General features: G+C 49.2%; 1 protein-coding gene across 14 annotated transcripts in view; it reads right to left on the bottom strand.

Annotated features, from left to right (window-relative positions):
• The window catches only part of Dctn1 (dynactin subunit 1), a 34351-nt gene that overhangs the window by 14703 nt on the left and 7011 nt on the right, over positions 1–12637 (bottom strand). For 6 of the 14 annotated variants that reach the window (XM_052720519.1, XM_052720507.1, XM_052720516.1 and 3 more), the window contains exons 2-5: positions 2790–3035; positions 2484–2562; positions 2282–2316; positions 1680–1700 (exon numbers count right to left, since the gene is read on the bottom strand). In XM_052720519.1, coding sequence (XP_052576479.1) covers positions 1680–1700; positions 2282–2316; positions 2484–2562; positions 2790–3017 — 363 coding nt within the window. In that variant the 5' untranslated portion in view covers positions 3018–3035. Of the gene's footprint in view, positions 1–1679; positions 1701–2281; positions 2317–2483; positions 2563–2789; positions 3036–5879; positions 6180–12637 lie in introns of those variants that run through there. The other 8 variants (XM_052720515.1, XM_052720509.1, XM_052720511.1 and 5 more) reach the window with 3 other exon arrangements.

Raw genomic sequence — 12637 nt, 5'->3', positions numbered from 1 at the left:
AAGCCTGTGTCTAAAGCTTTCTAGAAAGGGAAGGTATTTTTAGAGGCACCCATGTTCTGTCCTGCCTCCCTCTCAAAACACTGGTTTTGGGAGCTAATGGTTCAGAGGTAAAAGAGCCTTCGCTGCTCTTACAGAGGACTCAGCTTGAATTCCAAGCACTCACGTGGTGGCTCACAACAATCTATAACTCCAGTCCCAGGGGCATCCATCACCCTCTTCTGGCCTCCGCAGGCCCTGCTCAGACATGGTGTATAACATACACGGAAGCAAAACACCCATACACATAAACACACATTCACTGGTTTTTGATCTGGATCTAGCTCCCTGTTCTGTGTGGGATGCCAGGGGCAACTCTGGCTAAATGATCTGCTTTAACTAAACCAGCTGGGTGTGAGACTGGAGAGAGCAGGGACACCCAGCAGCTGACAGTTCTTAGCATAAGCAGTTGAAGCCGTGATGTCACTTTTCACCAGGACATAGGCATTGCTCACACCCCTACCAGGGTCATGTCAGCCTGCAGCCACAACTCTTCCAGTCTCACACTGCAGCAGCTTCATGCTCTTCTCTCTTCAGGGACCTGACGTGAAACTGGAGCACCAATCACAGGACAGAAATCAAGGGAATGTAGCAAGTTCCCATGCATCTGGAATGTGCCCAGCATTCTTTACAGCATTATCTGCCTTAGAATCCTATTCCTACCAGGAGCCAGGACCCAGGATCAAAAAAAAGTACCATGGTGAGACTCCCAAGTTTTTTTGAGGCCCACCAGGAGCTGAAAAGGTGCTCTCTTCCCCCTTCCCACAGTCCCAATCCAGAAGCTTCCCGTGCAACAACAGAGAGGCCTGAGGCAGCCTGGCGCCAAGGAGCTCACAGTACCGCACACATGGCTCAGACAGGCACATGCAGGGCAGAAGGAACTTGGGCAGAGGCCCAAGGCAAGGGCTGGTGTGAGGAAGTGGTCATGGCAGCAAACGAAATGTTTAAAAGTCCATGGAGAGGAGCTGGGTATGGTGGTGTCCACATGGAATCCCAGCACTAAAGAGGCTGAGGCAGGACTGCCACAAGTTCTAGGCTAGCCTGGTCTACATAGTGAGTTCCAGACTAGTATGAGCTACGAAATGAGACCCTCTCAAAAGACCTAAAAAAAAGTCTGTGGAAGGGGCACGGTCAAGACCCTGGGGTGGGGTGGGGGCCCAGACACATACTAGGTGAGGGGTCAGTGAAAGGCACTGGCAGAGCAAGGCGGGCACTGTGGCAGCACTGATTCAAAGGCAGACAGACAGACTGCTCTTCAGTGGTCTGACCCCTCCTCCTTGTACACCAGTCTACATCTGGTGCTCTCCCCAGCTCCTCCAATATGCCCGGCCATCCCCTCAAGCCTGGCTAAGTAAGAACTCACTAGACCCAGACACTGTGCTTCGCCACAGGGCACCTGGAGTCTCTAACTGGGGGTCTAGAGCAGGGGGAACTGTCTAGTGAGTGCGGCCTTGGCCTGGTCCCCGAACCTGATGTCCTTGCTCTCCTCAAAGGCACTTGGGAGGACAAGCTGCCATTTCCTCTAGCCATCCCAGCCCCATGGTTACACACATGCATGCAGCTGGGGGTGGGGGGGCATGCAGGAGAGCAGGACAGGCTCACAGCCCACCCCCCCACCCAGACACAAACAGTAAACACACCACCTTCTTAGGCTTCAGTCCCCGCTGCGTGAGGAGTAGGAAAGGGCAGAGTTAGAGAACAGTCTGCTGCCCAGACATCCTGTGCACGCTGTTAATACCAACTGAGGTGAACACAGGCAAGGGCTGGGGAAGTTGGGCAAGCTTCTCTGGGCAGAGAAGAGGTCCCTCAAGGGCCAGCTTCTAGGATGTTTACCCCAGCTCAGAGAAGCCAGAGGGCTACCCCCAACCCTCTGCAGAGGAGAGGCAGAGGGAGCTGGAAAGGACCCTCTGTATGAATCTTATAACACTTGTGAGCGGAAGGGTTCCTTCTCCTGCTACACTCCACCTTATCCTGCCCTAAGCCCCTCAGGTCTTGGCATCTTTGGAGACCAGAAGGTAGGAAGCTGGCTACACTCCTGGGTTAGGCCTGTCCTTGCAATCCCCCAGCTCAATCCCATTCGACCCTAACACTTTTTCCTGCCACCTTTATTCTAGTCCCGGTGTGGCAACTCATACCCAGAAAATGTCCTTCTTGGGGAGGTTAGGCAGCTAGTTCAGTTCCGACCCATCTACCGCTCTGACCGGCCTAGCCCTGGGTCTTCCCCCTCCATCCCTAAACCACTCACCAGTTTGCTGGTCTTTGCAGCTGCATCCGCTCCCTCTGTAGAAAGCAAACAGCAACAAAGTACATTTATACAGAGGGCGAGGGAAAGACCCCCTCAGTGGGGTGGGAGGACAGAACGGGGGAGCACAGAGCTGACGCCCTGTTGGTAGCAGATGGGCGGAACACTTGGGTGTGAAGCTGCAGCTTCGGTGTGTAGCTAGTACCTCTCTTGAGGACCTTTGAAGCAGAAGAGTCAGGAGTCTCTGGGGAAGTAGTATCTGCTCCATCTTCAAATACTTGGATCTGAAGCCAAAGAACAGACTCTGCAGTCAGATCAAGAGAGCCTGTACTATGGGTCCCTTCTGAGCTCCCAAGCAAGCCCAAGTGCGGGGTGACTTCCTTTCGCCCATCCATAGCCTTGTGTCCCACCCAGGAAAATGGAGTACCTACATACTAGTGGCACAAACAACAGATGTATGCACGTGCGCGGGCACGTAAACACACAAACACACGCGCGCACGGTGAGTTACCTGGGATTGGCGTACGAAGATGCCATGGCCTTCATCACATGTGAAATACTTCCTTCCCTGAACAGTGCCATCGTTCTTGCCTTTTGCTTCATCCAGGATCACGCCCACCCATTTGCCAGTGGCAAAGAGTGTGGCTCCAACATAGGCCACAGTGCCTCGGTGGCCTTTTCCAATCACTTCTACACGGGAGCCTACCCGCAGGGGCCGGGCACCTGCTTCCCCACTCATCCTGCTGGCACTCGGAGTCTGAAAAAAAACATTGCAGACATACATAGAGGCTGGAGACACGATCCTGGACTGAGAAAACACCACAAGTCATCTCCTTAAACTCCATGCTTTACAGTGGGCTGCAAGAATACACTATAGAGATTCAGGCCGGGAGAGACAGGACAAGGCAGTTTCTGTAGATGGTGGACAGAGCCAGGCAGCTGGAGAGAAGAGAAAAAGGCAGAGATTCTGTAGATGGTAAGGCAGATCTTTTTTTTTTTTTTTTTTTTTTTGGTTTTTCGAGGCAGGGTGTCTCTGTGTAGTTTTGGTGCCTATCCCGGGTCTTGCTCTGTAGACCAGGTTGGCCTCGAACTCACAGAGATCCGCCTGGCTCTGCCTCCCGAGTGCTGGGATTAAAGACGTGCGCCACACCTCTTGGCAAGGCAGATCTTTTGTAGCGTTGTCTCAGAACCAGGAGTAAACCAGGAGTAAGGAGCAAGGAAAGAAAGATGGAGGACGAAGGAACGGGGGACAAAGATGAGGTCGAAAGCATAGGAGCTTAGTTATCACTAGGGCTATAAGGGACAGAAAAAGAAGGGACAGAGAGGAACTGAGTGTCGGGATGGAACTGAAGCTGTAGACAGAATTCTGTCTTAGAGAAATAAAGTTCATAGACATAAGAGCATGGTGTACACAGATTCCTTTCCCTCAGATAACCCCACACCGGATGTAGCATCTTCCCCAGGACCCTGGGAGGGATTTTCTCATGGCAGGCCCTTGGGAAAATTCTAATAATTCTTAGGGTGAAGTAAGTCCACAAATTGCCCTTTGAAAAACATCAGTGACATGTCTAAAATTTCCCTAAAGTCAGGTATAGTGGCTTACACCTAGGATCTCAACACCCAGGAGGCTGAGGCAGGAGGACAGCCATAAGTTTGAGGCCAACCCAGGCTATATATAATAAATTAAAGGCCAGCCTAGGCTACATAATGAGACCTTGTTTCAAGAAAAACAGCTTGTTTTGATGGCTCACACATGTAATCCCAGCACTTGAGAAGCTCAGAAAGGATTACCATGAGCTGGGGCTAGCCTGAACTACATGGTTGAGTTCCAGTTCAACCTAGTCTAAAGTGAGACGAACCTCAAGAGAAAAAAATATCACAACAATGAACAGTAACAACAATCTTTAAAAATAAAAATGAATTTAAAAGATATTCCAAAATCCTCTAGAATCTCCTAGAATTCTTAACAATTTAAATTGTATAACAAATCAGGATTCCTTGGTAGATCTTTGAACGGCACCATATGGCTGCTGCTTGGGTGTACTGCCCCCAGGCAGAGGAAGCAAGAACAAGCAAACAGCTCAATTCAGACCAGGTTCCCCACAACCCTGTCTCAGGAACCAGAGCTGAGGAAGTTGTGGCTCAGTGGTGGCCCTCTCCACTCTCTTGTCTTCCTTGGGATTCAAATGCCCTTCTCTGGGTTCTCCACCCCACTCCACCAATTTTCTTCTACTTCTTTGTGTGTGTGTGTGTGTGTATGCACACTTTAAAATGTTTGTTATTGTTCTTTTGAGACAGAATGTTAGTATTACCCTAGGCTGGTCTGGAACTTACAATCCTCCTGCCTCAGCCTCCTGAATGCTGGGATCACAGCCACAGACCCACACATCCAACTAGACTTCTTCTTTTCAGGCACAGAACTGAACCTTCTTCCAGGCCCTCAAGTCACCATCACTCCTTCCGGATACAACTCCTGTCACTCCATCCACATGTCCACCATGACATTCCTGGATGGCTGACTCCACCTATTCACCATCCACTCCCTCTTCCTGGTCCTTGTCCTGCTCTATCTCCCTCAGGCTCTGGAGATCCTTCCCCAGTTCATGCTGTCACAAGAAGAAAACACAGGCCAAATAAACAAAGTTTCTCAAATTAGCCCCTCACTGTCTGCAGACCCTGCTCCATCGTTGTTCCGAGGACAGGTAAGGGAACACACAAAAACCCGTCCTTGGGAACTTCTCTGCTTCTCACATATCTGTGATGAGTGAACACATGAAATTAGGTCCCAAATCAGACCAGGATTCGGAAGAAAATCACACCTAAGCCATTTTTAGCAATAGCTGTTCCATGAGCCAGAGAGCTTGCAGCAAACAAATAAGGTAAGGAAATGTGACCCCATGGGTCTAAAGAATCCAGGGGATTCTTCTTGATACCCCCACATACTCAGCACAGCTGGCTTCAGAAAGGAGCCCTGCCAGAGCCAGGGAAGTCAAAACACCTCCCAGCCTGTCACTCGCTAACTCCCTTCCTCAAAAAGCCCAGCCAGTAAGGTGGGGACACAGCTCCTAGGGATGTGGGGACCTCAGATCATACCTGGGACAATGTGGACACTATGGGCTTAACAATAAAGGAGACTGCAGTGACATCAAGGCTGGACACACTCGGAAAAGACCCTCCCACACCTCCCAACACACCTCTCAGAACCAGGAGGCTGTCTCAGTGGACGCAAATCTAATCTCAGGCAGAAGAGAGCAGGGACAGAGAGCAGAGCATATATATGGAAAGGGCCTCACTGCAAGGCCTTCTGACCCACAGCCCAGTCAGAGACACACTGGACCCCTCACAAACCCCTAGCCTCAAGACCAGCTGGAATCAGAGGTCAAGCCTAGAGGGCCCCAGTTAGGATCCAACTCAGGGGAGGGGGGGCCTATCCAGCCTCCTAGTATCAGAGTTCCAAAGGCTCCTTGGAAGTCCAGTGTGTGAGTGCCTCAGCTGAGGGCCAGCCTGTCTCCCCAGCCCCCACACAAGTGATGTCCACAGGCACCCAGGCCTGCTCTAGCAGCCCTCCCAGGGCCACCCCACATTGATTGAGGCCACTTACCCGATTGTACGCGTGCCTCTTGCTCTGGGCCATGTTGTTCACCCGGACTCTACCCCCTCCCCCAGCTAGCCAAAGACAGAGAGAAAAGGCAAAAACCTAGGCAGGAGGGGTCAGGGTGATGGGCCTGCATGGACCGGCTCAGCAGCCGGCAGGCACAGACCTCCCTCCATCCATGGGCCTCCCTCGGTAGGGGTCGGGGCAATGATGGGGCTGAGGACTAAGTCCCTTCCACTGCCCAAGGAAGGGTTCCTGAGCCCAGAGACACTGAACCCCGCTCGCTCGCCAGCTGATGAGTCTCACTCTGCGCTAGTGCTGCTCTAGACTGTCAGGAAACATGCTGGCCTCTGGGTCCTAGTGCTCCCCGGCTTCACCTGGGCCAGATAAGACCGGCTAGTACCCAAGGATGGGTCCACCCACAAATCCTCAGCACTGGAGTACACTGCTCCAGCAGTCCTGACACTTCTTCCTCACCTGTACCCCCACCATCACTGCCCTCCCTCCCGGAATGTGAAGCCTCAGCAGGTCCCCAAGCATCAAATGCTACTTCAAAATGATCAGCTGCCTACAGCCTTCACACGAACAACTCCCCCACCACCACCACACACACACTTTCCGTTGCTTTTCTGTGTGACCCTCCCCAAAAATATCTGGACTCAGGTCCAAATCCACATGATTAGGGTCTGGAATTCAGTCTTCCACTGGGCCAGGTAAACAGCAAAGGAGGGCAGAAATGGAGGCGTGCTCACACAGAGAACGCTGGTAAAGAACAGCTCCACACTCCACAATGGCAAAGGTCCCCATATTTGCTCTCTTCAGCTTCTTGTGTCAGGCCAGGTTTTGATCCCCAAGATATCACATTCAAATGGATTATTAACGGCAGTTTTCAAAAGCCAAGAGCCTCACTGTCCCCTTGGGCCACTCTACCTCTGTCCCTGTCTCTTGTCTCCTTGGCCTTGTCTCCTAACACCAGACCCAACAAGCTGATTTATTTTATTGATTGACTGATTGATTGGTGTGCTTTTTTGGAGACAGAGTTTCTTTGTGTAGCCTTGGCTGTCCTCAAACTCACAGAGATCCACCTGCCGGTCTCCTGAGGGATTGAAGGCATGTGCCATCATTGCCAGGCTAAGCTAATTTATTTTTTTACAGTTGTATATGTCACAAAATACCTTAATGTTATATTACCTTCATAATTTAAAAACAAATGCTGTTAATTTAATGAAACTACTCATTCTAGTGAGGTCTCCACATATTACCTCATTTATTTACTCATCTGCCAATGACTAGGAATCAGCAGACCAGGATCCTTACCCTGTAAGCAAAGTTCGTGTTGGGTCTGACCACTGAGTCCCCTGGCTGTAATGTGGATCTAGATCCTGAAATACTTGTCTTCCTTCAACAACAAAACTGCAATTTCTGCCACTCTGCCCACTACCCCAACAGCAGAACAAGGCCACAAGCAGTTCTCAAGAAGGTAATGAGTATGTGTGAAAACGCCGTACTGAAACCCATCACATGCTACCTTACAGTTCTAATTAATACACATTCTCTGTATCTTCACTTCTGCCCAGAAGCAGCAGACATCCCTCCTGGCTTCCCCGCAGTCTCCAGATTGCCCTCCTCTTCTTATTCCCCACAGCACAGGAGGGCAGGACCATTCTGGCCCAGGCAATCATACTAAACCCATTCAGAGTATTTGCAGTCTACAGAACACATTTCAAAACCATCACTTGAGGGCTCAGCAGACAGCTCAGTGGGTAGGACAGAAATTGGGCTGGAGAGATGTCTCAGCAATTAAGACCCCTGGCTGCTCTTGCAGAGAACCTAGGTTCATCCCAGCACCCACAAAGAGGCCATAGAGGCTCCCAACTGTCTTTAGTTCCACTCCGAGAGGATCTAATGCACATGGTGCAGACACATATGCAGAAAAAACACTCATACACATAAAACTTTTAAAAAATAATAAATATTTAGGACAGGGGTTGGCGAGACGGCTCAGTAGTTAAAGGAATTTTCTCTTCTGGATGAGGACCTGAGTTTGGTTCCCAGCACCTATGCTGTGCTACTCCCAACCACCTGTAACTCCAGCTCAAGATGAGATAGATGCCTCTGGCCTCTGCAGGAACCTGCACTTACATACATACACACACACAATTTAAAATGAAATAAATCCTTTTTAAAATAAAAATAAGCATTAGAGAGGTGGTTCAGCTGTTAAGAGCATGTCCAGTTCTTGCAGAGGACCTGGGTTTGGTTCCCAGCACCACATCGGGTAGCTCTGGGGAGTTTGACTCCTCTGACCTCCCCAAGCATACATGTGCACATGCCCACACACAGGCACACACCCATACACATAATGAAGAATAAAATTAACCTCTAAATTTGCCAATGAATGTCTGTACCTATTTTATTTATATATGTCTGTGTATATAAATAAAATAATAAATCTTTTTACTTCTTGAGAGCTGCTTATTCCACCAAATGGGAGTACGGGACACAGCTCCCCTAGTATCACAAGACTCAAATAGGAGAAAACATGGTAAGGAGTACCATAGAATTCCAAAGAAGTACTACTCAGCAGGATACTAGGTATATATAAATCTTCAAATGTATAAACAATAAATATTATACAAAATTAGGCAGGAGAAAAGCGGACTGGGGAAAAAAATTATCTGACTGTGCCTTGAATTGTGGAGCTTTTATGTTTGGTTTGGGGCTACACAGAAGCCCTGCAAGTTATGAACACAGAATGGGCAGAGACATAAAGCACCCACTTGGGGTCTTCTGTCAAACTATAAAGCCTTCTGCGGGGAAGTCCATAACTTCTCTTTATGATGCAACTGCCCTCCGTGCAGACAGGCAAGTACTTATTGAATAAATAAACACACTGAGATGCACTAGGAAGTAAGAAGGACAGGCAGGGACAGGTGACCGAATCCAGTGACAGCGGGATGTCAGTCTCATTCCGGAGCTGTGGAGTGGCATAGCGAGACTGCTTGAGGAAGATCAAACATGCAGGATAGAGCAGTAGACACGGGCAAGCTGCAGGGCAGGATTACAAAGAAGAGCATGCTGCAGTGGTGAGCATGGGGTGACAGGGAAAGGGAGACAGACAGACAGACAGACAGACAGATGGGATGCTAGGAAAGACAGCAGACTGGCATGAGTCCCACACAGCCCAGGACACAGCTCTGTTCTCATGTTTCCTCACCTGCATGACTCTGGGCAAGATGTTTAACTTACTGAGCCACAGTAACCCAATCCGCACACACAAAGGCATTCTCTATTTCGTATGGATGTTACAAAGAGTAAGGAAAACAAGCCAGGAACTGGGGAGCAAGACATACTAGCAGTTGGAGTACACAGAGAGACTATCTCATAACATCAACTCCCCCCTTCAGAGGTGTTAGGACTTAAGCAAAGGATCTGTTACAATGCCTGACACAAACTGTGCTCAGTCAGATGTAGGTGCCTTTGTGGTTACTGTATCCACCCAATGATGACCTGCTCACAACAGGAACTCTAAGGTTGCAATAAATGAAGAGATGAATGGATGCAAAAATTAGCAAGTGAGGGGCTAGAGAGGTGGCCCAGTGGCTAAGAGCGTTTGCTGCTGTTACAGAGGACCGGAGTTGGTTCCCAGCACCCTCCCTGTAAGCATCACAACCACCTGTAACTCCAGCTCCAGATCTGACTCTCCATCTGTCCTCCACAGGTATCCCTACACACATGTACTTACAAACACACACACACACAAATAGTAAATATTTATAAAATAACACACAAAATAAAATTAGCAAATGAATAAATAACCTGGGAGGCTTTTAGGTGTGAATGATAGAACAAGGACTGTGGGCCGGGGGGTGGTTCAGTGGGTGAAGTGCTTGCCGAATAAGCCTGAGAACACGCACCTGCAGTCCCACCCTACGGAGATCTGGGAGGAAGGAATCCTCAAGAGACCCTGTCTCGACAAGGTGTGAGGCCAGGACCGACAGCAGAGGTCTTCCTCTGATCTCCACAAGCACGCTGTGGCAGGTGTGCCCTACATCGGTACATACAACCACACACACACACTGTGTACACCCCAGAGCATTTTGCTTTGTTTTCAATGTTGTTTTTCGAGACAGGGTTTCTCTGTGTAGCTCTGGCTGTCCCGGAACTCACTCTGTACACCAGGCTGGCCTTGAACTCACAGAGATCCACCTGCCTCTGTCTCCTGAGTGTGGGAATTAAAGGCGTGTGCCACCACCGCCCAGCCACAAAAGCATTTTTTAAAAACAGAAAAAAGAAAGGGGATCAAAACAGAATGGGGAAGGCCAGGCGGTGGCGGTGCACATCTTTAATCCCAGCACTCGGGAGGCAGAGGCGGGTGGATCTCTGTGAGTTCAAGGTCAGCCTGGTCTATAGAGTGAATTTCAGGATAGGCTCCAAAAGCTACACAGAGAAACCCTGTGTCGGAAAAATAAAAACAAAAACAAAACAAACAAAAACCAGAATGGGGAAAGGGAAACTGGGCATGTTCTTAGGGCCTTTTATGGAGCAAATCCAACTGTGCATGCTAAAATGTGTTTCATCGCCTGCTTCCAATGTGAACCGGTGAGATGGTGCTTCCCAGTAGTTAAGGACTAAGGAGAGTGGAAAGAGGAGACAGGAGGCAGGATTATAAAAGACAACATGAGGGATCTGTCATGAAACCATGCCCATGTCCTACCTGAGATGCCATGCCACAGCTTTACACAGGGCTGGGGAATGAACTAAGTGTATGTGTACTCTCTATTAGTTTGTGCATGCCTGTGTGCATGCGTGTGTGTTTTGCTGCAAACTTAACTGCCAGCCTGTGTGTTAAGCAAGCACTGGACATCTTTAGCCCTTTTTCTTTCAAACCTTTCATTTCTTTGTGTGCATGCTTACAGGAATACAGAGGCCAGAGGGCAGTATCAGGTTTCTTTCTGTTACTCTCAACCTTAATTTTGAGACAGGGTCTCTCACTGAACCTGAAGTTGCTGATTCAGCTAGACTGGCTGGCCAGCCAGCCCTGAGATCGTCCTGTCTCCACCTTCCCAGGGCTGTGATTACAGGTGCACACTCGTGTGTCTGGCTTTTTCACATGGGTACTGGGATCAAACAGGTTGTCATTCTTTCGTGACAGCAGTTTACCAACAGAACCATCTTCCAGGGTCCATACTTTTCATTGACAGACTGTCAAAAAATTGCCCAGGCAGGCCTTGGGCTCATAATCTTCCTACCTCTATCTCTCAGGTAGCTAGTGTTACAAACCTGAGCCAGTAGGCCAGTTTTTTGATGTTATTCCTTATACCCTTATGTAAATGTACTAGTTACTCCAAAATAAAATATTTCAGGCAGAGCGGAGGATGCAGGTTCACTAGAACACTTGCCTAGCATGTGACAACAGGTCCCATGCCCAATACTGTGAACAAAAGCTTATGATATTACCAACAAAACAAAAAGAGGGGTTGGGGAAATGGCTCAGTAGTTACAGTGCTTGGTATGTAAGCATGAGTAACTGAGCTCAGATCCCCGGAACCCACTAAAAGCTGGGCATGGTTATGCACATCTACAATGCAGTGTTGGTGTTGGATAGATAAGGAGCTTGCTGAATAGCTAGTCTAGCTGAAGATGGAGGGCACTCTGATTAGGGGGATGTTCTAATGTCAACCTCTGGCTTGCACTTACTTACACACACACACACACACACACACACACACACACACACACACACATACACACACCCATGATTAGTCAAATTGGCCTGTATTACCCTATCTGTGAGTGATACTGAGTCTCTGATACCAAGCCTAGTTATATAGGTGCATGTTTTTGCCACAGCATTAATGGGCCCCTGATACTGTCCCATGGGACTCTTCCTATTCCCTTAGTAGAGAGCGACAGTACCTGGATTTCTAATCCAACTTCAATATTAAATACTGTAAGATATCTAGGAAAGTGAGAGAAGGAGGCCTCAGTATCTGACAACTCAGTAAGTCTTGGAGAATTTTTAGAAAATACCAAGGAAACAAGCAGACCTGCAGGGGTAGGGGACGTACGGACGGACGGACAGTGAGGATGAAGCCTCTTCACCCTTTTTTTTGCTCTATCATTTCTACCCTCTTTTTTTTTTTAACCTCAGGATCCCTTAGCACTCTAATTCTCTTTCAGTCTCATGCTGCCAAACTTTGATCCTGGCCTAAGCCCACATTTTGCTCTCACTGATCCTACCCTAGGAGGGGCTGGTTTAAACCTGGGCAGTCTGACAATGGAGCCAAACTCTCTGAGAGCACTAGTGAAGAAGTGAGTGTGCACACGCGCGCGCGCACACACACACACACACACACACACACACACACACACACACGCACAAACGAACGCCTCCAGAGTCCAGCAGGGGGAAGGCCTGCTTGCTCAGAGAGGAGGTCGAACCGAACCCGGCAAGACCGACTGCACGGAGATTTCGGTCCTGGGTCCCACTCCAATACCTGCCTTCCCAATCTGACAGAGATGGGAGTGGACCCTCGATGGACTTTCTTCACCATCCCAGCTCATTATCCCCAGAAATGTCTGCATCCTACTCCCAATCTGAATGGAGCTCTCCCCACCCCCAAAGTTTCCCTCACTCCAACAACTACCCAGGGATTTCCGGGTCCACCTCCAAGAACCAGGAAAGGAAAGTTAGTTACACAGTCCTCCTCACTATCTTGGGAAAGGAACTTGTGCAGGAGTGCATGAGGCCCTCAGCTCCA

Source organism: Peromyscus californicus, unplaced genomic scaffold (genome assembly GCF_007827085.1).
Source record: "Peromyscus californicus insignis strain IS unplaced genomic scaffold, ASM782708v3 Scaffold_6__1_contigs__length_162567912, whole genome shotgun sequence".
Taxonomy (NCBI): Eukaryota; Metazoa; Chordata; class Mammalia; order Rodentia; family Cricetidae; genus Peromyscus; species Peromyscus californicus.
The sequence above is the reverse complement of the archived record's forward strand: the minus strand, read 5'-3'. Positions and strand labels throughout refer to the sequence as shown.